Consider the following 23,740-nt stretch of genomic DNA (forward strand, 5'->3'; position numbering starts at 1 on the left):
GTTACTTTGGTTACATCTGCCACTCTGGAGCTTCATTCCTGGAGTAGGTGTTGCTGTTTCTGATATGTTGATCACCATCCTCGTTGTCTGTTTCATTCCTGGGTCAATTGCTGTACAGTCTGCCGATGAGTCATCATCCTCCCCCTGACTCTGGGGGTGTTTTCTTTCTTGAAACAAGAAATACATGAAAAATAGAAATAAACTACAGACATAATCTGTCAGGCAGAACATGACAGGATAGAATTTCCAAAGGTAATCCAGATGAAAGGTTTCACATTCAGAATGGAATTCTAGCTTTAACCCGCACATCTTTGCTTTCTTGCTTCCAGCCCACAAAACCGCCGCCCCTGCCAACTCCCCCCATACAACCCTCACCACAGCACCATCCCTCCTCAGCCTGCTGCTGCTGGTCATGATGGCACTCCTGTCAGGCATCATCTACCTGTGGGTGCTCCGGTACGTCTGCATTGGCTGCTACCAGCCCATTGCCGTCGGGATCGACCCAGAAGCCCTGGTTGAGATGTCTTCAGCCCTTGTGTGAGGGACACTTTTATTACAAGGTAAAAAAATAAAAAAAAAACAGCAAACTTGTTGAATTCTTTTTTAACAAAAGCACACAACCAGACAGGAAGCTTGGAGAAATCAAGGTTCACATCCATAAATGGTGACCATTTTGAATAAACACTTTGATTGCGACGTTTGAGTCAGTGCTGGCATCATAAATCAATGTTTATACACATCACAACTCCTTCCCTGCTTTTAGAGAGTCTTTGACCACCAATGGGCGCAACACTGCTTTGTTTACGCCCACAGGATCAAGATGGCATCATCACAGCAACAAGAAAATGAAAGACACACAAGATGATAATTTATGAAGACGATAACAACAATATTACAATAACAGATTATACCAAATTCATCAATATTAAACAATATCTTTAATTCTTTAATCATTACCAATAAGTTATTGCTTAATCTATATCAGTATTTATATATTCATCCATAATGCCTGTACTCATTTTAAGATATTTTTTCTATATTTATTAAGTATTTGTTCCTATTTTATTACTCTTACTACTACATTTTTTACTTTTTTCATATTTTTGACATTTTTATCTCTTTTTCCTTAACACTGCACAAGCTGTATACTGTCTTTTTTAAACTACAGTCAAACTTGTCTATAGCGGCCACCAGAGGGAGTCTGCAAAAGTGGCCGCTATAGACTGGTGGCCTCTATAGACAGGTTGGCGTCCAGTTTGAATGTTGACCAGTAGAGGAAAAAAAAGAAAAAAAGGGGGAAATAATAATAATAATAATAATAATGTTGACCAGTAGAGGGCACTGCGGACTGCAGATAAAAGTTGTACAGCACTACTAGGCTTGTTATTATCATGGTTCATGGTTCATGGTTTTAATTCATCCTGAACATGCATATGAGTCAAACAGTAGCACATCACATAGTACAATTCACAATTTTGCATGTCCAAAAAGGAGTAGGAAGAAGCAAAGCTTATTTAATCCTACCCCTCATCAGTTTCACATCAGTTGCAATACATTTATTCACCTCTTGTTCTTCCAAGTGTACTTTGTAGGTCTACATGACAATGTAGTGCAATCATAGCCAAGGTTTTTACTTACTAAAAGGAAGCTAGAGGCTTAATAACCCACAGAACAAAGCTGTGCTAGTAATGTCTTACGCTTGTTTTTAATATTTTACTTTTTATACGGCAAAGTGTCATTACAGCTTTAGTTCATCAGGAAGTGACGGGAAGTGACGGTGGGCGTCCCGAGCAGGAGAGTTAGGCTCAGTGCTAGCTGTGAGCTTCGAGAGAGTTGGGAAGTGTGTTTATGTTGGCGTGGATGTAAAGTTCTGCAGTGTTCTCCGCTGTTAATAAAGCGATTAAAGTGCATCGGCGACGTGAGTCTCTCCTTCCCCACAACAAGCGGCATTACAGTATTGACCAGTGCACACCAGGAAATAAACGGTGTCATTTTTTACAGGCATTGCCGGGACAGCTATGTAGTGGGGCTTGTTTAACCTTTGCCTTGTGGGCAAGCAGGAAGGAGAGACGATGCTGAGAGATGTGTGTGTGTTCTGAGCTGCTGTCTGGTGGCCGCGTTCAATAAATAAAGTTGGCAGAAGCAACAGGAGAAGTTTCCTTCTTTGCTTCGGAGCTGAATAACACTGACAAGTTAACAGACTAGTAGCGAACGGAAAAGAAGACGGCTTTGTTTGTGTCGAATACAGAAGATGAGGATTTTGATGGATTTGTGGATGAGGATTGATCAAAAATAACGTGAGTACATTCTAAAATACTTCAATTAAGTACAACCAAACTCAGTTTTGCTCCCGCTGCCGCATGCATGCTCGCATGTTTTTTTTTTATTATAGCGTCGCTGGGAGCACGTCCTGCCTACTTTGCGGTAATGTTTTGGTGCAAATGCTCTTAAAGTTACATGTTTGACCAGGAAATAGCAAGCTCAAAAGAAGACGGCTTTTTTATGTGGAACAACTGACAGTTTGTGTGGATCTTGTAAATGATTGTGACTGAGCTAGGACTCAGTAATTAAAGTCTACACACGACGGCTTCATTGATTGAAAAACAAAACTTTTTCGTGCATGAAGCTTCTACTTGAGTTGGTAATTTGGCCGCTATATGCAGTCAGATATTGACCAACGGAGACAAAATGGGTGACCGCTGGCTGCGTTGGACAGGTGACTGCTTTACACAGGGTCTATAACATGTAAATTTGCTGCGGGGGATTTTTCAGTGGCTGCTATAGGCAGGTGGCCGTTCTATAAAGGTGGCCGCTAAGACAGGTTTGACTGTATTTGCTTTTAGTATTTTTTTTTCTCTTTGTTTCGTTGTCCCTGCTTAATCTACATACACCATTTATTTATGAATTGTGCATCTTTCTGTCAATATTTTTACTCCAGTAACTATTAATTTATCCTTATTTTGTTGATATGTATCATTCTTATTTTATTTAATTTTATTACATTTTTATAGAATTTAAAATTGTATTTTAACATCTTTCTCTTTTTCCCTTAACATTTTCGGTTAATTAAAAAAAAAACCTCCTATTAGTATTTATTTTTCTGCACCTTTTTCCTCTTTCCTTAATCACTGCATAAGCCATCTACCCATTGCTACATATTGTGTGTTGCTTTCTCTTTAATCACAAAAAGAACCTGCGGGGTTGGTGGTTCAAAACCAGATTCCTCCATCCCAGTCACTGTTGTTGTGTCCTTGGCAGAAATTGTCAGTCACGTTTCCGTCAGTTTACCCCAGGGTAGCTGTGACTGTGAATGAATAATAATGGCCTCTCAGTGCTTTGTCCTTTGGGTATCTAGAAAGGGGCTATATAAATCCAATCAACTATTACTGCTAAAATGATGACACTTAAACACCAGAAGTGAACAAACTTTAAATCACAAAATGTAAGCAAAGATTTATCGTAAGCATCAACATGAAAATAGATACTGTGTGAATGAATTATCAGTATAGATATATTAAAACGTGAGGAATAAATAAGCTCTGCTTCTTCCTCTACTGCTTCTCAGACATGTTGAATTGTACAAGTGTAATCATGTGATGTAACTTGTGAAGCATGTCTCAAACAAATACAGCGTATACCTGTCATGATCTGTGTGCTGCTTTGCTGCCATCTCGCTGCCATTCGTTGCAGCACACCTCTGGGTCGCCCTGATGAGCTAATTGATCACACCTGTGGCTCATTAAGATGAGCTTCATATACTGGGTGCAAACGCCTCACCAGGGCCAGATTGTTACCTGACGCTACACCGTGACATGCGCCTTCCAGCTCTCTTGTTCTCAGTGTTTTTGGCTCTGGTCATTTACTCAGCTAATTCCTGTAAGTACCTTGCTCCCTGCTTGGCTTTCTCCAGCAGCGTTTCTGTAGTACAGTATTTTTGGTACTTCTCTGCTAGTTTTTGTTAGCAGCTCCTTCAGTTAGCTCCCGTGTCTTTTTCCTGCCTGTGTCCGTGCTGTACAGTGATTTTTGTTATTATTCCCGTGACTCCATCCGGAGGTATTTCAGTTGTAACTTTGATTTTTATTTTTGCCTTTGTTGGATTACTATTGTAATAAACTTTTTGTTACACGGACTATCGTCTCTGCATTTTGGATTCTATGATCACGGCCGAAGGCCAATCCTGACAACACTAGTCCATACCATACCATTCACTATTGTTGGTATAGGTGGCAAAACTTGTTGGTTGCTCATCAGCTGCGTTGTTTCCGTAGCCCTGAGACCTGGAGAATCTTTACCTAAACATGCTCAGAGAAGATCCAAGTACCTGATGGCCTCTGAAGTTTTATGCTGCATGTACCGGCTGCCATTATCCATGCAGCCGCCTGGAGTTCCGCCATCCTGCCTGCAGATGGCAATAGACCCCCAAGTCAGGCCTTGCAGAGTCCCCCCCCATGGAGCAGTGAAGAGTAAAATTTGATGTCCTCTGGGTGCTGCAGCTCCCTCCAATTACATGCAAGTCAGGTGCAAGATGTACAATCCCTGCAGGCAGCGTCAGAGTGACTGACAGTCAGCTTTCAGCTGGCTGCATTGTCCCCACACTTCAATCAGGGTGGTATCTCTTAATTGCAGGGATGAAAATGAAGAAAGACAGTTTGACTGCAGTAGGGACATAAACGCCAATCCTCTTTTACAAAGGAACATCAAGTGCAGTGTTCTGCTGCATATGCAAGGATTTAAAGAAAAACATCATATGGAGGTGACAGGTCACTGGAGGTCAACATGTGCAACACACTTCATGACTCACTGCAGACCTGCACGCAGCTCATGATGAATGGCATAAGAAAGACTGTCCGCATCCCTTCATTATTCACATCCTTTGTGTGATGCTCACTATAGAGGCTGTGCACTGTGCAGCATGGCTGTGTGTGTGTTGGGGGGAGGGGGGGAGGGGGTTCCACGACTACTTCAGCACACAGTGTTCCGTTTAGACCCGAGTCAAACCAGGACACGAAGCGTCTGAGGAGTCAACCCGTGCCGCCGTCACAAAATGTTGATTTAAAGTACCGATGTCAGTGCGGAAATGCTTTGTTGTACAAAACGTCTCCGTGACGCAATGACGTTAAAAAAAATCGCTGTTAAATTGTCACAGTGCAGTCAGTAGGTTGTTTGTTGTGTCCGCTGTGGTGCTGACGTGCGTTTATATACAGTCGGGAAAATGGACAGTGCATCTCCTTCAATTACATTTTTTTGAAACAAAAATATAAGCACACCGCCGTCTGCTAGAATGTTACCCAAAGTGGTTTAAAAGAACAGATTTTACAAAATTATTATAGTAGTTCATGCTAAGAAAATATATACTGTATATTAAAACTCAGGTAATGCAAAGTTGTATCTAAACCAATGAATCTAAACCTTGAATTAATTTGAATTATGATCTTTGTACAAATATGATTTGTGTATAAACAGAATATTCATAAATTTTTCTGTATCAAGTTTGGAAACCTCTTGAGCTAAACAAACACAACGTCGATGCTATGAAAGCTGGAAATTCCCAGCCCAAGCCTCGTCCTTGAAGGCATCTCCACTTGTGAGATCAGCTGATTTTTTTACGCTGCCATTTTGTCCAGTGGAGCCTCAGCCAGCCAGTAGACAGTCAGGCTTCTTCTCAGAGCAAACCAGCTGCCCGGACCTTATTCACAGTAGATTGACCACTGTCCATTGACAAAGTCGCCAATAACCTGGGAGGTGGCAGCGACAGGACGGAGCCGAGTGATCAAGAGGACAGGCGGAGGTGGTTGCCATTTTTCTAACTTCACCTCACCGGCTGCTTTTTCTCTCCAGCTAACCCCCCTAGCCTTTTTTTCGGCTAACGCCCCTTCGAGAACTCTCGCACCAAGAGAGGCGACACCTGTCATCGCTGGCGTGATTAAGAAAAAAAAACAACCCAAAGTTCCAACAATGTCCTTGACTGTTGTGGGTGACTTTTTACGCTTTGTAGAGGAGTTCACGGCCACTTTTTTGAGCGGCAGGAGCTAATGAGCTAACAAGTTGACGTGGAAGAAGGAGGAACTTTGGTTGTTGGATTTAGCCTTGAGGTGTCCTTGTTCATCCTTAAAAGAGATTATCCAAGCGATATAGCGGACAAGTATGTTTATTTGCGAGCACAAAGTTATTTCCAATGTGAACAAAACCCGCAGCGGGACTCTATTTTGGGTCGAGGATTGCAGCGGAAGCATGAGCTAACAGTGACTAGCTGAGAATAGTTAGTGGTAGATTTAGACAAATATTCCACGCACACCTGAAGGAAAGACGTCCTTTACGTCCACTTGATAGTGAAGACGCATTGACTTGTCCCTCCGTCCTCCACTGGGAGTCGACCCATTGATCCCATCGTTTTTTTGTTGTTTTTGAGGAGGGAGAAAAAGCAGAGGAGAAGCCATGTCTGGCCAATCGATTACTGATCGGATCGCGGCAGCTCAGCACAGCATGACCGGCTCGGCGATCAGCAAGGCTGTGTGCAAGGCCACCACGCATGAAGTCAGTGGACCCAAGAAGAAACACTTGGACTGTGAGTGCATCTTGTCTGTTTTAACATTTTAGTGTGTGTGTGTGTCTGTGTGTTGCTGCAGTGCGTCCACATTAGTTCCCCATCAGGCTCAAATAAGCAAGTACCTTATTTTCATCCACAAGTTCTTAACTAGATACTACAACCACTGTTGACCAATCAGAGGACTGAATACAGGTTCATACTCCAGACACGTTGACTTTAAAATAAACCATTTGAAGGTTGTCAGAGCAACAGGTGCCACCCTTGAGACCTTTCAGCCAATCAGAAGCCTGAAGAAAGTCAATTCGCGAAAAGGTGCAATGTATTAGTCTGGACAAGTCGCCTTGCAGGAACCACAGTGTCATTGTTCCAGTTGGCTGCTTTAATGAAGCTTGTTAACATACTGTAGAACCCTGAACATGATAAGGGCTAGAAACTGAATGAACATACTGTAACATTGTAGTGTTTGATATCACCTTGGCCTATTCGTCATGAACCTGTCCTGACCTTTGCAGCCGATACACCACGTTGAGATTAATAATTGTGCATTATTGATTCCTCTGTGAGTGCAACAACCTGCATGTCAGCAGGCAGTGGCAGAGTGAAGAGCATTGTGCTGATTGGCGCCAATAAAAGTCATGTTAAGGTCATCATTCTGTGAGGTTCATGGGTGCAGTTAAGCACCAAATCCTCAGGTTTACCTCCTTGGATACAGTGTGTTTGTTAGGAACAGAGCTCAGGTACTACACTGGTGGTGATAATCACCTCCAGCACAGTGTGACGCCACCGTTTTACCTTGTCCGTACACCGTAGCTCTGCAGAGCTTAGAAGCTGGCACCCCGGGGGGAACTATCGTGTAACTAGAGCACTTAGGGAACCAGTGCCAGGATGTGGTTTTCCTGAAAAGTCAGATGTGGCGAGAGGAAATGAAAGCAAGAAGTTTGCTCAAAGGCCCCAACTGAAGTTCCCCTTCACTCAGTGACGATGCAGAGGCTGCAGCTGGTTGCATTTGACACTTGGAGGGGGGAAAAAAAGAAACCTGGCTAGATTTGTGTAGTGGCTGCATTCTATTCACGGACAAAAACATGCACATTTTCTTCCCGCAGGCTCAAAGTCTGTCTGACAGCAAGCTGGGAATGATCTCAGCGGTGTATTTGCATCCCGGCCAGAGGCCTTTCAACATCAGCAGCAGCACTAAGTGTGACATTCATGCACCACTTGCGAAAATAAGTACAATTTGAAAGCCACTTAGCGTCACCGTTTGGACTGTCTACCTCAATTAACCCTTACTTCTGTGTGGGCAGCGTGCATGAGGCGACTCCACCATCATGACTATGGCACTCTGTGGAAATGATCGTCATAAAAATCAATGAGGGCTGATTTTTTTTTTTTTTTTTTTTTTTTTTTTTTTTTTTAAGAATGTCTCGAATAAAATGTGTGTCTCTCCAGGGAGCACTTTCCAGGGTGACTCTTGTGAGATTGTGGACTAGGTCTTTTCTCCAAGTAGCAGCTAAATGGTTGTTTCACGCCGTTTTTTCGTCATCTCGCAGCGGTTACAGAAGAGTTGTGACATTTAAAGTCAAGTCTGGTTTCCCCTCTGCCAGCACTCTGTTGTCATGGCAGCAACGCAGGCAGCCGGCTGCTGTTAAATGGTCTTAAGCGGCACAGTGAACTCGCAATGATGCGGCTTCTTGACGACAAAGGCTAGAGCCTCTTTTTCACCAAATGGCAAGGAACTTGTACTTCCTGGTAACTGAGTTCTTTGAACTAAAAGGTTCCTGTGGCCATCGTGTGTTGCCTTTGCACAGCAGGAACCTTCATGTACAGTAATCAGGTAGACAACGCTACAGAAGGGATTTAATAAGGGATTTGCCTCAGTCAGTCAGTCGTCCACCTCTTACCAAACTTTATGGACATACAGTAAACATTTCGGTCTGCCACCGCTGTTTTCCCTGCACAACAAACTTCATGCCTCCAGTTGATGTTCCGAAACATATGTGCTAAGATTTTTAATATGGTTACATTTCTTTACAAGCGGGACCATAATTGACCCAGAACTTAAATTCAGCCCCAATTCCCGCAGTGCGATTTACTGCGAGATATGTTGCTAGCTTTCAGGGGCTTCTCAGACAGGAGGTGGGATTGTTTATTTTAAGAGCAGTGGGCCCCAAACTTTTTAAGTCCAAAATCCCTGTTTCCCCCCAAAGCTTTGGGCAACTGGACAAGTCCTAAAGATTGATAGGTTGGTGACCCCTGTCATAGAGGATGGCCATTTCCACGTGTGTGTGTGTTTGTATTAAAAGGGTAGTGTTCCGCGGGTCTTAAAAAAATCTTTAATAAAACTTTTGGTTTTCAAGGCCTAAAAATGTCTTAAAATGTTTAGAATTTTTTGAATTTTCGAAATGGAGGCATTCAATTTAAATTGAGTTTGGATATTTGACATGAAGTTGTATGACATCCCCTTCAGCAGCGGACTATATAAGCCAAACTCTTTACTTAAATGACCCAGCAACTAAGCAGAACTACGTTCCTCGTCACGGGATTCCGACTAGAACTGGACTCACGGGACCAAATGGGGGGGTAAGTCACTGTTGATGTAGTCCACTGCTGATGGGGATGTCACACAACTTCATGTCAAAAAATCTTAGCTATCTCTTTAACATGGGGCCACGATCATTGGGACTTTATTTTCAGCAAGATGGGCATGCCCACGCTACCATTGTGACATTAGATCCTTCCTCGATTAGATCTTGCCAAACAGGTGGATTGGACGAAGGGGTTTCATTGAATACTCTCCGCGTTCACCAGACCTCACACCACTAGACTATTGTTTTTTTTAATGGGGATATGAGAGCTGCAATGGTCATGGAATTGAGAGCGGCCATTGAATGTGAATGCACGCAAATACCAAGGGAATTGTTTCGTAATGTGTGCAATTCCATTTCTTCTTGATGTCAGCAGTGTGTGGACCAGAACGGACCAGTTTGAGAACAGGCAATGACAAAACAAAACAATATTTGTAAATTCTATTATACTTTGAAAATTGAACAAATGATAAACACCTAGTTTACATTTATTTAAAGTGTGTGTACGTTTATTTGGGACACCCTGTATTGGACTGGAATTTTTTTTTTTTTTTAATTTAACTGAGACACAAAACAATGCAGATACATTTTAAAATGTTTTATAACTTTGTATGCATGACCTAAGCATGATGCTTTTAACTGTTGAACTTTTTCCCACAAAGTAAAAATGATAAAAGTTAAAATAATGAAGGCAGTTGTAGCTGGTACGACTCATTTGTTGATGTGTAGTTATCAGTGGCGGGTCGTGAATTTGGTACCTGGAGACTTGACCAGCCAACATTTTTCTTGGCAGACACTATGAAGGCCAATATACAGTACACAGGGTATACTGTATATTGTCATACGTTGACCCTGACTAGGATTCAAACCACAGTTTATACAGGTTTATTTTCTTTGTGAAGCACTTAATGTACGGTTCCAGTCGTGCTTTGCACACTGTCACTTCCATATTACGTATATTATCATTCACAGTAACGATGCCATAGTTCACAATTGCATTGGCTTCTGGCTGCCCTGTTCTTGTCGAAATGAGAAATATCGTCACGTTTTAATCTCTAGGGTTGGGCATTGAGTCTGGAGCATCGATGGGAACCGAGACTAACATTCCAATTCTCCCGGGATCGTCCAGATGTTTTTATTTTGATTCGTATATTCGGTACCCACTTCTCCGGCCAGAAGAAATAGCTACAACAGCAGCGAATAACAAGCCGGTGAGCACCAGCCAAGAAGAAGCGGCTAAAAAGTTTGGCTTAACTTCATAAAAAAGAGTGGTTGTCTCAGTGTAACATTTGCAACACAGTGATATGCAAAGGAGGGTGCACGACCAACATGGTGAATGTTCACACATTCATGGTGTAGAAATAACAGTACCTTGTCTTTGATGCGCTACGTCACATTCATACCTATGGACAATTTAGCATCGCCAATTAACCTAACATGCATGGTTTTGGAACTTGGGAGGAAACCGGAGTACCCGGAGAAAACCCACGCACGCACGGGGAGAACATGCAAACTCCACACAGAAATGCTCAACGGAGATTCCCGATCTCTGTGACCGTGTGGCCAACATGCTAACCACTAGACCACCGCGCTGCCTTGAAGTTTGGACATTTCATCCAAAAAGAACACTTAAACCATGCAAACTGCCTTATAACAGCATCGGAATTGAGAATCGTTAGGAACCGGAATCTGAATCGGAACAGGAATTGTTGAAATTCACACAATGCCCAACCCTACTTGTGACACCCATGTATAGGCCTGCCACGATAACCAATAAATAAATTAATCGCACGGTAAATAAAAACAAACACGATCACTTTGACTCAATGTATTGACATGTGCCTGCGTGTCTGTTTTCCTCCTCTCGCTCTACCAAATAGGCTGGATGACAAGAGGATTCACTCTGTGCTTCTGTCTCAACACCTGGGAGTTGGTTCTACAGCGGAATGAACAGAATGAGTGAACCCTCCTGTCAGCCATTTTTTTATGAGGTGAACTCATAAAAAGATCTAAAATGCTTGCCACGTACACAATATCACCATTTCTCTCATATTCACAAATCTGTCTAAATCTGTGATAGTGAGCACTTCTCCTTCGCTGCGATAATCCATCCCACCTCACAGGTGTGCCATATCAAGATGCTGATTAGACACCATGGTTAGTGCACAGGTGTGCCTTAGTCTGCCCACAATAAAAGGCCACCCTGAAATGTGCAGTTATATCACACAGCACAATGCCCCAGATGTTGCAGGATTTGAGGGAGCGTGCAGTTGGCATGCTGACAGCAGGAATGTCAACCAGAGCTGTTGCTCGTGTATTGAATGCTCATTTCACTACCATAAGCCGTCTGCAGACAGGCTGTCAGCCCAAAACACAACACTCCTTTTATCTAAGCAGTTTTCATGTTTGCATGTCTAACTTGGCGTTTACACTTACACGCATTTTGCCTCTGCATTGTCCCACTGCATTGTCCCACAATTTGCTGTGGCAATATGTGTCATTTATTTACAGTGGGTTGCAAAGGTATTCATACTCATGAGCAACACTCAATTTCTTGGCACAGAACAAAGGAAAAGTGTGTTTCACCGCTCCAGCTGAGTCAGGTTCCTTGGTGATCTTGGGTGGACTGCACTCTTCAGATTCTGCCACAGGTTTTCTATTGGGTTGAGATCCAGGCACTGACTTGGCCAATCTAGAAGCTTCACTTTCTTCTTCCTGAGCCATTCTTGTGTCACTTGAGCTGGATGTTTTGGATCATTAACCTGCTGAAAAATAAACCTCCCAAGGTTCAGGCTTTTTGCAGACTTGAAGAGGTTCTTCTCCAGGATGTCAATATATTTCGCACTATTCATAGTCCCTTGTACACGGACAAGCTCACCAGGACCAGAGGAAGAGAAACAGCCCCATAGCATTATGTTCCCACCTCCATGTTTCATGGTAGGGATGGTATTAGCCGGATCATCAGCTGTGTTGGCTTTGCGCCAAACCTACTTCCTGGTGTTCAGGCCAAAAAGTTCAATCTTTGGTTCATCTGACCAGATCACTCGTTCCCACATCGCTGAAGTGTCTTTCAGATGTGTGGTAGCATAGGCAAAGGAGCCTTGAGATGTTGTTTCTTCAGGTATGGCTTCTTCTTTGCAACACGGCCATAGAGACCTTCCCCGTGTAAAGTGCGGGATATAGTGAACTTGTGTACATTAGTCCCAGGAACCTGGAGAGACTGCTTCAGGTCTTCAAGAGTTACAGAGGGATTTGCTCTTGCTTCCCTGAGCAGTTTCCTCTTGCCTTTTGCCGTGATCTTGGAGGGATGCCCTGTTCTACGGAGGTTCACAGTGGTGCCACGGCACTTCCACTTCTGGACCAGTGATGGAACAGTACTTTTTGGCAAATTGAGTCAACCTGCGATGGCTGCATAGCTTTGTCCATTTCTATGCTTCTCTAGAACTTTCTTTCTGAGGTCTTCTGACAGCTCCTTGGACTTCATGACTGTTGTCTGCTGACAAGCATGCGATGACTGTGGACAGGTGACGATTGCGCATAATTTATAGGGAGTAATGGAGCCTATACAAGTCACAGGTGTTTAAATGCAGGCTTGTGACACTGTGATGCAATAGTTTTTGGTGTGCAATCATTTTAGGCTAAAAATGACGACTTTGGTGCAATGGTATGAACAATTTTGCAACAATGAAGTACAGACTTATGCAATCTATCTATAGTAAAGAGTGCTTATGAACAAAAACAGTGATGGATTGTCATGTTTGTGCTATTTCTGTTCATGCAAACAGAAGAAACAGACTTTTCCTGTGCTGAGAAATTGAGTGTTGCTCATGGGTATGAATACTTTTGCAACCCACATAGGGCCCATAGGGTTGGGCATCATTTCAATTAGAGCGACTCCGGTTCTGATTCAATTCCTCGTATGGATTCTAGTTCCTAACGATTCTTGATTCCGATTCTTTTCGGGGCCAGAAAAGTTTTTTTTTTCCCCATTCCATTTTCCTCCGCTTATCCGGGTCCGGGTCACGGGGGCAGCAGTCTTAGTAGGGAAGCCCAGACTTCCCGGGCCCCGACCACCTCCTCCAGCTCCACCGGGAGGACACCAAGGTGTTCCCAGGCCAGCTGTGAGACATATTTCCTCCAGCATGTCCTAGGTCTTCCCCGGGGCCTTCTCCCAGCTGGGCATGCCCGAAACACCCCTCCAGGGAGGCGTCTGGGAGGCATCCGGACTAGATGCCCGAGCCACCTCAGCTGGCTCCTCTCGATGTGAAGAAGCAGCGGCTCTACTCTGAGCTCCTCACCCTGTCTCTTAGGGTGAGTCTCGCCACCCTACGAAGAAAACTCATTTCAGACGCTTGTATCCGCGATCATAAAAGTTCTTGGATGAAATGTCTCCATGATTTTTTGTTTTATTATATTAACTTTTTATTAATTACTTTACTATGAATTTCTCACAGGCTATTTTCAACCCTATATATAAATATCAATCCATTGAACTTGGAACATACATGTTTAGAAGTATCTTTACATTGGAGTACACATGCACAAATTATTTTTAGTTTTGAAAACCTCATGAAAAAACAATTCCAAATTTCAAATTCAAACAACAAATCCTGTTATGTGTTGGAGACCACCGCAGGGTGGTCTAGTGGTTCGCATGTTGGCCACACAGTCACAGTCAGGAGATTGGGAGGACCTGGGTTCGAACCGCAGTTGGGCATTTCTGTGTGGAGCTTGCATGTTCTCCCCGTGTGTGGGTTTTTTCCGGGTACTCCGGTTTCCTCCCACATTCCAAAAACATGCATGCTAGGTTAATTCACAACTGTAAATGTATGAATGTGAGTGTGAATGGTTGTTTGACTGTCGACCAGTCCAGGGTGTACCCTCCCTGTCGCCCAAAGTCAGCTGGGATAGGCTCCCGCGACCCTAATGAGGAGAAGTGGCATAGAAAATGGATGCATGTGTTGGAGAGTGTCATATCAATAGACGTGTAACTTACACATATTAACCTGCATGCAGAATATCAAACAGTGGAATGGAGTAACACTTAACGCGGCGTCTAGTCAACTTTCTGGCTAAAGCTAGCATTAACGTCAGGTCGTTTTGTCTATGAAAAAGTACACAGCCTTACAGTTAGCTGGATATATACCGTATTCGCAGCATAAAGTATAATTTGTTTACTGCTTCAATGTTGCCATAAAATCGACGTAATTTTCACCATGAATGCGGAGGTGTTTAATCCTGTAAGTGGTGCACACTCCCTTGCATGATATCATGATGTTGCAAATGTTGCACAGCGCGACCGGTAATTTTTTAGCAGAATTTCATCCAAACTTTTGGGCGCCATCACACACTGTCCATGGTTGAAATGGATGAACACAAACACTTCCTGACACTTCTTCTACATGGTAGTTAGCCGGTTTCTTCTTCGTTGGTGTTATTCAGCCATTTTGGCCGCTCGGCGGGCGGCTGGTCGATCACCAAATGTAAGGGTCGAAATTTAAAAAAAACGGACAGTTCTGGAAATCGGAATGTAAGTCCTGGTTCCCGTCGATGCTCTCTGCCCAACCCTATTTATTTATTTATGGCATGCCTGAAAAGTGTGAAGACTTGCTTGTGCGCTGTGTGCTTTGCGTTTTGTTCACACATAAATTACACGCTTGGCACACAATTTGTGACCGAAAATGGTGTGCATTGGCATGAAATTACCATGCTCCCACACGACTTATTTACAGCTTGTCAAGTAGTGTTTACATCTAGTGCAGGACAATAGTGCATGCGATGCGCATTGTTCCATTGTTCCATTCCATTGTTGTATGCATTGTCACCACCACTTCCCGAAGCAGTCCTGGCATTATTTGGTTGCGCTGCATCCCGCGTAACGCCACGCACCGGCAGGCATCACCCCTAGCTTCATTAATTTCTGTATTTGCAAGGAACCTACATTATGTTGAACTCCAGAGAAGAAGCTCATGCAATAAAGAAAGGTAAGCCTATATATTCTCGCAACTGCAGGTAGAGAATATGCAAAGAGCAGGAATGGGGCAATAAACTAGGAGAATAAAAAAGAGAGACACGTGTGGGAGAGGGAATTGCTGACTAGAAGACAGCGCTTTTGGCATTATGATCACTCAACAGAAAATCACAAGGAAGATCCAAGACACTACAGAAATTAATTCCCCCTGAATTGCTCCAAGAGGTGGTGGTGGAAAGGTTAACCCATTCATGTGAATGAGACACGCAGAGGCACGCTTGGATGAGCACTGCCCGTATTGTTTGCACACAGGTTGCCGTGCGTTCACGTGGCATTCACGACTAGTTCACGGAAGTTATGCATGCCACAAATTTTTAACGTTTCAGAATTTTCTTTGCGCATAGGCATGCAGCCCTGCACAGATTACACATACTTGACACCTACAGTATTAACAATGTACTCATTATTGGCACACTAAATTGTGTACCACTGCAGGGACAAAGTGTGTGTCAAATCACCACATCAAAGTTGGTCAAAACCTATTACACAAAACAGCTTTAAGTTTATCATTTTTTGCTGTGGTATAGTCTTAATTTTTGCATTTAACATGTAACAACCTAAAGTTGTTACATGTCTTAAATTTGTACTTGGAAAAAAGTGCAGATACACCGGGTTAGAACCCCATGACAAATGAGGTGTTGTAGTAGTAGGAATAGTTCCGCTTTTTGACTTTGATTGCAAACTTTGTAGATTAGCACACCCCACTTGGCTGAAACTCCTAAATTACTCAAATATGCACACTTACTTTGGAAAAAGAAACAGCACAAGAATTTGTTGTAGGATTGCTTTGTTTCTACCTTGCCATGACACTGCACATGCATAAGGACGGATTCATTTCTGTCCACTAAGGCCTATTAAAACAGACAAATGGTCCATCCCTTGCGCTTAGATGGCAGCCCTGATAGCCCGCTAGCCAGCGTCGCTACTCAATGTGAGATGAGTCTAATGCTATCCAAACAGAGCAGGGCCGCCCCTCCCTGGCTACAGAGCAAAGATAGGCCCAGTTTAGACTCTCCGGCAGGAAAGGAGGCTGATTGCTCACCGTATAACTGCATGGTGGTTTCAGTTAACTGGAAGTATTAGTAAAAGCTTTGTGATTAACGCTTCAGTTCATACACTAAGAATGCTCGCAACGCCCAAACTACATTGCATGCGACCTTTAAAGTAAATAAAATATGGTCTCGCTGTGTGTGTGAGAACATTCAGTGCTTTTGTTCCCGGCCCCTTCTGATGTGGGGGGGTTATTTATAACTGTGTTCTCTCGGGAGCCCTTGGCCCGGTTCAACCGCTTGTTTTTTTAACTCTACCTATGTGCGTCTGACTGACGCAATGTGCCGCGCCAACGTTGCTCATTTGCAGATGCACACCCAGTACAGAGACACCCCCCGAATCCCGACATGCAGCCGGAGAGGGAGTCTGTGTTTATTTCTGTGAGACTCAGAGAGGAGATGTTGCTTTTCTTCAAGCCCTCCAGGGTGGAATTAAAGCTACAGCGCCCAAACTAGTCTATTAATAGTCAAACTTCTGGTGGCACCCCTTCCGCTCTGCCATCTTGTCATTCAATAGACCCCCCCCCACCTCTTCCCTTCTACCTGTCTCCCATGCTACACTCTCTCTTCCATTTAAAGGAAAAGCTTCTTTTTTCAAAAAGAGCTATGATAGAAGCAGTTGGGTGCAGCAGAAAAGGCTTCCACTATTTTGGAAGCTGTCTGCAAGATAAAACTGCAGTTGTGCTTTTTGAGATTTAAAGAGGTCCCTTTCAGTTCTTTGCACTTCTTTACTCCTGGATGGGGAAAACCCTACATTCACTAGTTTGCACAAGCGATGGCAAAGAGGTGCCAGACGAGGTGCGGACAGTGCCAGGTGTTAATTTTTAGCAGATGGACGCCACTGCTGGGTCTGCTGTTACTTAGCACTTGTACAGTTTGTCGTGGCGTTATCGTCCCAGGGACCTGGATGACCAACATGACCTGGAAGCCCTCCTGGAAGCCCTCCTGACAGCCGCTGATAAAGACTCTCTTGCGACTTTTCTTCTAGATCAGTTAAAACACAACTATGCAAACAAGGAGCCCATGATTGTCTGCGCAGAGCCTTGGAGAGTGACTGGGCTCAAAGATAAACAGCTCCTTGTGTGTGTTGGATGACTTTCAATATGCATTCAATATGCATTCCAATGTGTGTGAGTGGCAGCAAAAGCTGTGTTTGCTGCAAGGAAACACAAAAAACTGTCAGGATTTTTTATGCTTATTTTTGCATGTGCAAGCAAGTGAATATTAAAATGATTAAGAGGTTCTGATAGGAAGAGGGCAGCTGGTGGTCTCTTCTTCGACTGATTCATCCTCCTGACTGCCTGCTTGCTCTCAACACTCAAAACAAGTTTGTGAATGTTCAAAGCTAGTCTGACCATCTAACACAAACGCACACACATACTCACGCTCATGTGGTCCCTTGGTGCCAGGAAGTCTCCGGTCTATTGTAGCTCAATCAAAGGCCACTGAGGCCAAAGATGAGCGATAACAATGGTCCTCAGTTCAGGGAGCAACACAGTAGGTGACTGTCAAGAATGAGATCACATGTACGCAGTCAGGCCTACCATTTATGTGCATGTGCGTGTGTCAGTCTCATGTATTTTTCCACTTTTGGTCAGAATAATTGCCCAACCTCAGAGCTGTTTGTGCTGGCCGCCATGTCAGACGAGAAGCAGGGGTCAAGAGAGAAAATGAAGCTTATTTGTTTGATTTTTCTGAGCTCTTTCTTTGTTTTCCGCCGTTATGTCATTCATGTTCTTTGTTTACCACACACTTGCTTGTCCATTTCTCTCTCTCTTCTTCTGGTCTGAGATCAGTAGCATCAAATGCTTTCCACTCGGCCTGATTAAGTCGGCACATGGACCCTCTTTACATGATCACACTTGTGCACGGGCATCCCCGCAGACCTAATCAGACCTGCTCTCGGTCCTCACACCACTCCAGACTTAATGAAAACACATGCGCTTGGTAAAAAAAAAAAAAAAAAAAAAGACAGACAGACGGTGGAGCGAAAGCAAGGGAAGGGCTGCAGGGGTTAAAATGATAGAGAGGGGCAGATTGAATGCAGAAGAGGACTGCAACCAATCATTAAGAAAGCCCCCAGTTTCACACATTGGCATTCAGAGCTGCGTCCAATATCAAGCCATTATTTGTGCACAATCACCAGCAAACGGAAGCATGAAGGCATTTGGCACCAGCTGGAGGCCAAACAAAACAAAACACGGTTCATCATGCAGAGTTAATGGTCACTTTTAGTAATCGCATGGAAGGCACAAGTAACAATACACCACTTAGTGAACAGGTTTTTTTTTTAAGTTGTAGCATTTAATCACAAAATCACTGCAATTCAAGCATACTTGTTTTGTTCAGGTTGTCATTGAAACACGTAAACGAGTTGTGCTGCAGTGTGCCTTTGTGTTATTCCAAGATCATTTGTATTGGCTAAACAGCCCACCAATGCGGGTGGGAGAGGTCTCATGTTATACGATGCAGTCGGAGTGATTATGTGTTAAGTGAGTGAAGGCTATTGGGAGGATAGTCTGCTGAATGAGCACACGCTCACGCACATGCACGATTATGATGATGAAGTGTCCCGACGGGACTCTCCCCGCCGCCGTCCTCCGGTTGCCTAATGAGAAGCTGTTTCCGTAGTTACCAGGTGCGACAGCCGGCAGCTCATCATGTCCTGTGGTGAAGAACAAAAGGACTAGGAGGGGAGGTGCCTAAGGAGCATGCAAGGGAGAGGAATAGAATAAACGTGGCTCATTTTATTTAGATTTTTCACACACTTATATGTGCTGCTCTGCACCTGCTGGCCATCAAAGGTAATGCAGCTTCACAGTCTTCCACTGTCTTTGTGACCAGACCCCTATAAGCACATCAGATGGCAAAGAAATAGCATCTGTTGCTGTTGCTCCCTAACAGCAACATTCCTCCATGTGCAATGAATGAGGCAGTCTTGAGGCTGTGCTGACATATTTCCGCAGAGCAGACAGGATGCTGTGAAAGTCTGAGGAGGAAATCCGTACCTGTCCACGCTTTATTCATTTAGTAATTCTGCTGAGATGTAATGTTTTGTATGTCCTCAAAGCACCTCTAGTGTGAAACCTCTCTTTGTGTCAAAAGCAATTTTGCTAATGCTGTGGAACCTTTTTTCCTCATCACCTCTTTGTTGTGTTGCAGATTTGATCCACTGCACCAACGAAATGAACGTGAACATTCCCCAGCTGGCCGACACGCTGTTTGAACGTACGGCCAACTCCAGCTGGGTGGTGGTCTTTAAAGCCCTTATCACCACGCACCATATCATGATGTATGGCAACGAGGTGGGTGGTGTGCGCGCACACACACACACACACACACACACACACACATATATACAGTATATATGTTAGGAGTGTAAAGGTTCACATGGATGTATTGAACCGTTTCGGTTCTGCATGTTCGGTCCATTTGTGTACCATTATATACGCTGTACGGTTGTATTTTATGCTATTTTTCTCATTAAATTAATTACTAGAGTTTAACTAAGCGCTTCACGCGGAAGTACAGTCCTGGGCCATTTTCCACACGGACTGTGAGTGTCGGCCACTCAGACGCAATGCGTTGTGGGAGGGCTTTAAAAGAGTTGTTTTTTTTCCTTTCAAATTAGTATTGGTGCAATTTGTATATTTGTGAGGTACACCTCTTGAGTGTTAAGTTGCTGTGTGATTAGTTTGATGTTCTTTGTTAGATGACACCGTGAGTCAGACTGTTATATTGTTATACCGTTTATACTTGTATATACTGACCTCCTGCAGCGTTCAGTGGGTCGACAGGCTTGTAGTGAGTGCCCTGATAGCTTGGGATTGGCTCCTGTCGAGCTGCCGTTTCCTCACTGACTTGCGAGCAGCACAGTAAACAATTAGTAGTAGTTCTGAAGTAAAGGAGATGTCCATCCATCTATCTTCTACCACTCATTCGAGATCGGGTCGTGGGGCAGCAGCCTAAACAAGGAGGCCCAGACTTCCATCTCCGCAGACACTCCTCTCGGCGGATCCCGAGGCGTTCCCAGGCCAGTTGGGAGACATAGCCTCTCCAATGTCCTGGGTCTTCCCCGAGGCCTTCTACCAGTTGGCCTTGCCCTGAACGCCTCCCTCAGGAGGCATCCTCCCTCACCAGATGCCCAAGCCACCAAGCTACTACTACTACTAGTAGTAGCTCTACTCCAAGTCTCTCCCAGTGCTTCTCACCTTATCTCAAAAGGAGAAAACTTGTTTTGGCCACTTGTACCCACGATCTTGTCCTTTCGGTCACTACTCAAAGCATAGATCGACGGGTACATTGAAAGCTTTGCCTTTTGGCTCAGCTCTCTCTTCATCACAACGGACCAATGTAGAGTCCGCATCACTGCAGACGCCGCACCAATTTGCCTGTTGATCTCGCGTTCCATCCTTCCCTCACCTTGTGAACAAGAATGGTTTGTTTCATCATAGCGGTCTATTGAGCCACTCTTTGTCTGGTCCCTCACCTAGGACCTGTTTGTCAGGGGTGACACAACCAGGGGCATTAAAACCCCCGACAACTTAGCTCCTAGGATCATCGGGACACGCAAACTCCTCCACCCGATAAGGTGATAGCTCGGGGAGGAGTAAAGGAGATGTCACGAGATTAGAATTTAGGCATAGATTAGCCGCTCTGCTGTATAAACCGTAGGGTTTAAAGTATAAGAATCAAGTAGGGGCTTATACACCGGAGTTTACGGTATGTAAGCAAAATAATAATAAGCGACCAGTGGTACTGATAAAACTATCTCTGGACTATCAGTCCAGAGTTTCATACTTGGCACCTTACTTTGTTCTTATGCTCTTTCTGCCACATAGAAATGTGCAGATTTCCAAATTGTAATGTTACTGTTGATGGTAGGAGAACATGTTCTATACAGTAGTTGACTATTGGTCACAATTTTTCAATGTCTATTTTATTGACACAAAATGTTTACAATAAATGGGGCACTTTTTTGATAACTTCTGTTGTATAATAAAGTATTTGCCTTCTTTTGCAACAGTGTTTATTTGTGAAATGCATCCGGTGGCATCACAGTAAAATAAGCATTATCTCTCATGTAACATGTACAGTAGTGGCCAAAAATGTTGTGTGACTTAAATTCAGTGTTTCAATAAATTTTCTGCTTCAGTATTTAAGAAAGCGTTTTACATTTTATTTTATATATTGAAACTAACAAGCAATTTTTGTGGGCATCACCAAAATGAAAATTGAAGCAGCAAAAGGGACTGTATGCAAATCGTTCAAAATGGCATTTCTTTTAAACAACAAAAATGTAAGAACACCGCCACCGACTAGCATGTGTTACCCACTGGAGTTTATGGCTGTCACTCAGGGCTGTTGGCGTATTCACATGCATGTCCGTGGCACGCACACACACAAAAGCAGTCTTAGAGAGGTGACAAACAATTTAGTCATGCTGTTGCTATGATTGGCAATGCCTCCAATGATAGCTGATGTTAGTAGCTAGGGCTGCAACTAACGATTATTTTAAATTTTAATTCGGTCAGTTATGTTTTTGATTAATGGATGAATCGGATTTAAAAAAAAACATTTTTTATTTCCTCCTTTTTATACAGAAATAGAAGATTTGAACTGACATAGCAAATAAATGCACATCCACCAGGTTACCGCTTCAATATTCTGTTAAAATAAGGTTATTTGATTAAAAAAAAATGAAATAATGTTAAGTAAAGCTTCAGTAAATGGTCTTCCACTTGGAGCTTTGACACTGTTAGCACATTTACTGTACCTACTGATGACACAGCATATGGGCCAAGTGGGGTTCAGTATTTTGCCCAAGGATACTTCGACATGATCACGGGAGGACGGAGGATCGAACCCGCAACCTTCAGGTTGGGAGATGACCACTCTACCAGCTGAGTCACACCACTCCAGTAAAAACAATAATTGTAAACAAAAATACAATCATCATTTTTTTTAGTCGATTAATCTGAAGCTTGTTGTTTCAATTCATGGAGCAATCGGTTAGGCCGTATATGGACCAAATTAATATGAAGCAAACACCTACAGTTAAGGCTGGGTTATACTGTACTTTCCGCTCGAACGAGCCGCGCGGAAATCCGCTCAAGAGACCGTGTGTGACTTTATACTCCGTGTGGTATCTGCTCTCAAACTACAGGGGGCAGTGTATCGAAAACACTGTCTACCACGGTACTAAACTAGAGCGGAAGAAGTTTGCTATTGTTTACTTGACTCCCAACAAGGCGACACTTGTGCGTCTACTTCTTGAAGAAGAAAAATTGTGTTGTATTTATTTGCTGCTGCGACAGAAAGGGAAGAGAACGTGGTCCACTTGTCCTTTTGAATTGGAGTGCTGCAATCGCAGCTCGTCGTTCTTCCCACCACAGGGACTTGTACCCTGTGAGAATGTGCTTACAAACTGCATGCCGAACACGGCAAAAGAAGGTAAAAAACAAACAACTTGACTTAAAACACAATTGTTTCAGTGTTTCTTAATGCTTAAACTACTGTGCGTCAGAGTAGGCTGGCTCATATAACTCCCGGTATTTCTGTACTGCAGCTGCGAGGATCTCCTGCTCGTCTACCATTTTTTCCGCGTGTCTCCGTCCGTGTAGTTAGAAAAATTTGGATGTGCACAGAGGGGGAATTTTACACATGAAAAGGGCCGCTCGAGGGGGTATGGGTGCGAAAATGACATCATGTGTCCGCACGGAGCCGCGTGGACTTCGTGGATGCGGAAAGCACAAAAAAGTCTTTAGTGGTTGGGTCCGCAACATAACAGAAAAGAGGCAAAAATGTCCATCACTGTTTTCCAAAGTGAAAGCTGATACGTGTGAATATCTTGTTTTGGCTAAAACACAAAGATAATAGGTCTGCCTTTCATGCATGACTAAGGAAATTAAAAAATATTGACATTTTAGAGGCTGAAATCAGAGGATATTTAAATCAAAAAACGATTACTCGATTACCAAAATAGTTTCTAGATTAATTGGGTAGTCAATTAACTATTGATTAATTGATTAATCATTGCAGCTCTAGTAGTAGCTAAACTTTACTATCGTTAGCTGATAACAAACATACGGAGTGTGGATGCATGTGCTACTTTGGAGCAGCTTATGCTTACGCAAAGCAGTAAGTTGAAATGTTGGCACCCTCTCGGCAGCTGGAGGAACTCGCTGCATACAGTCCTAAGTCCTAAATGCTAACATTCATTTGTTTTCCCACACACAAGAAGAGATGCACACAAGAATATTTGTGTTGACGTGAAGCAATACTTCCTTTTGTTGCTTCTGTGTTTGTCTCAAATTTTCTCTGAAAAGAGGAAGCGTTTACTGTGAGATTTTCTTCTGTCTTTAGAATGACAGGCAAACTGGTACCTCACTGATTTGTCTGTAAATAAATGTTTGAACAGCAGTCCCTCTGAGAATTCAATGGAATTTTGAGGGTCTAACCAAATTCTACACTCAATAATTAAGCCACCACTGAAGCCAAGACTATAAATACCGTTCAGAGACACCAGTTC

At 43.4% G+C, this 23,740-nt stretch overlaps 1 protein-coding gene across 8 annotated transcripts in view; it reads left to right on the forward strand.

The window, feature by feature from the left end:
* Nucleotides 1–5,596: 5,596 nt before the first annotated feature.
* The window catches only part of si:ch211-200p22.4 (phosphatidylinositol-binding clathrin assembly protein), a 53,121-nt gene continuing 34,977 nt past the window's right edge, over nt 5,597–23,740 (forward strand). For 6 of the 8 annotated variants that reach the window (XM_054800051.1, XM_054800054.1, XM_054800055.1 and 3 more), the window contains exons 1-2: nt 5,597–6,565; nt 19,372–19,514. In XM_054800051.1, coding sequence (XP_054656026.1) covers nt 6,436–6,565; nt 19,372–19,514 — 273 coding nt within the window. In that variant the 5' untranslated portion in view covers nt 5,597–6,435. The remainder of the gene's footprint in view (nt 6,566–19,371; nt 19,515–23,740) is intronic. The other 2 variants (XM_054800052.1, XM_054800058.1) reach the window with 2 other exon arrangements.

This window comes from Dunckerocampus dactyliophorus, chromosome 15 (genome assembly GCF_027744805.1).
Source record: "Dunckerocampus dactyliophorus isolate RoL2022-P2 chromosome 15, RoL_Ddac_1.1, whole genome shotgun sequence".
Classification (NCBI taxonomy): domain Eukaryota; kingdom Metazoa; phylum Chordata; class Actinopteri; order Syngnathiformes; family Syngnathidae; genus Dunckerocampus; species Dunckerocampus dactyliophorus.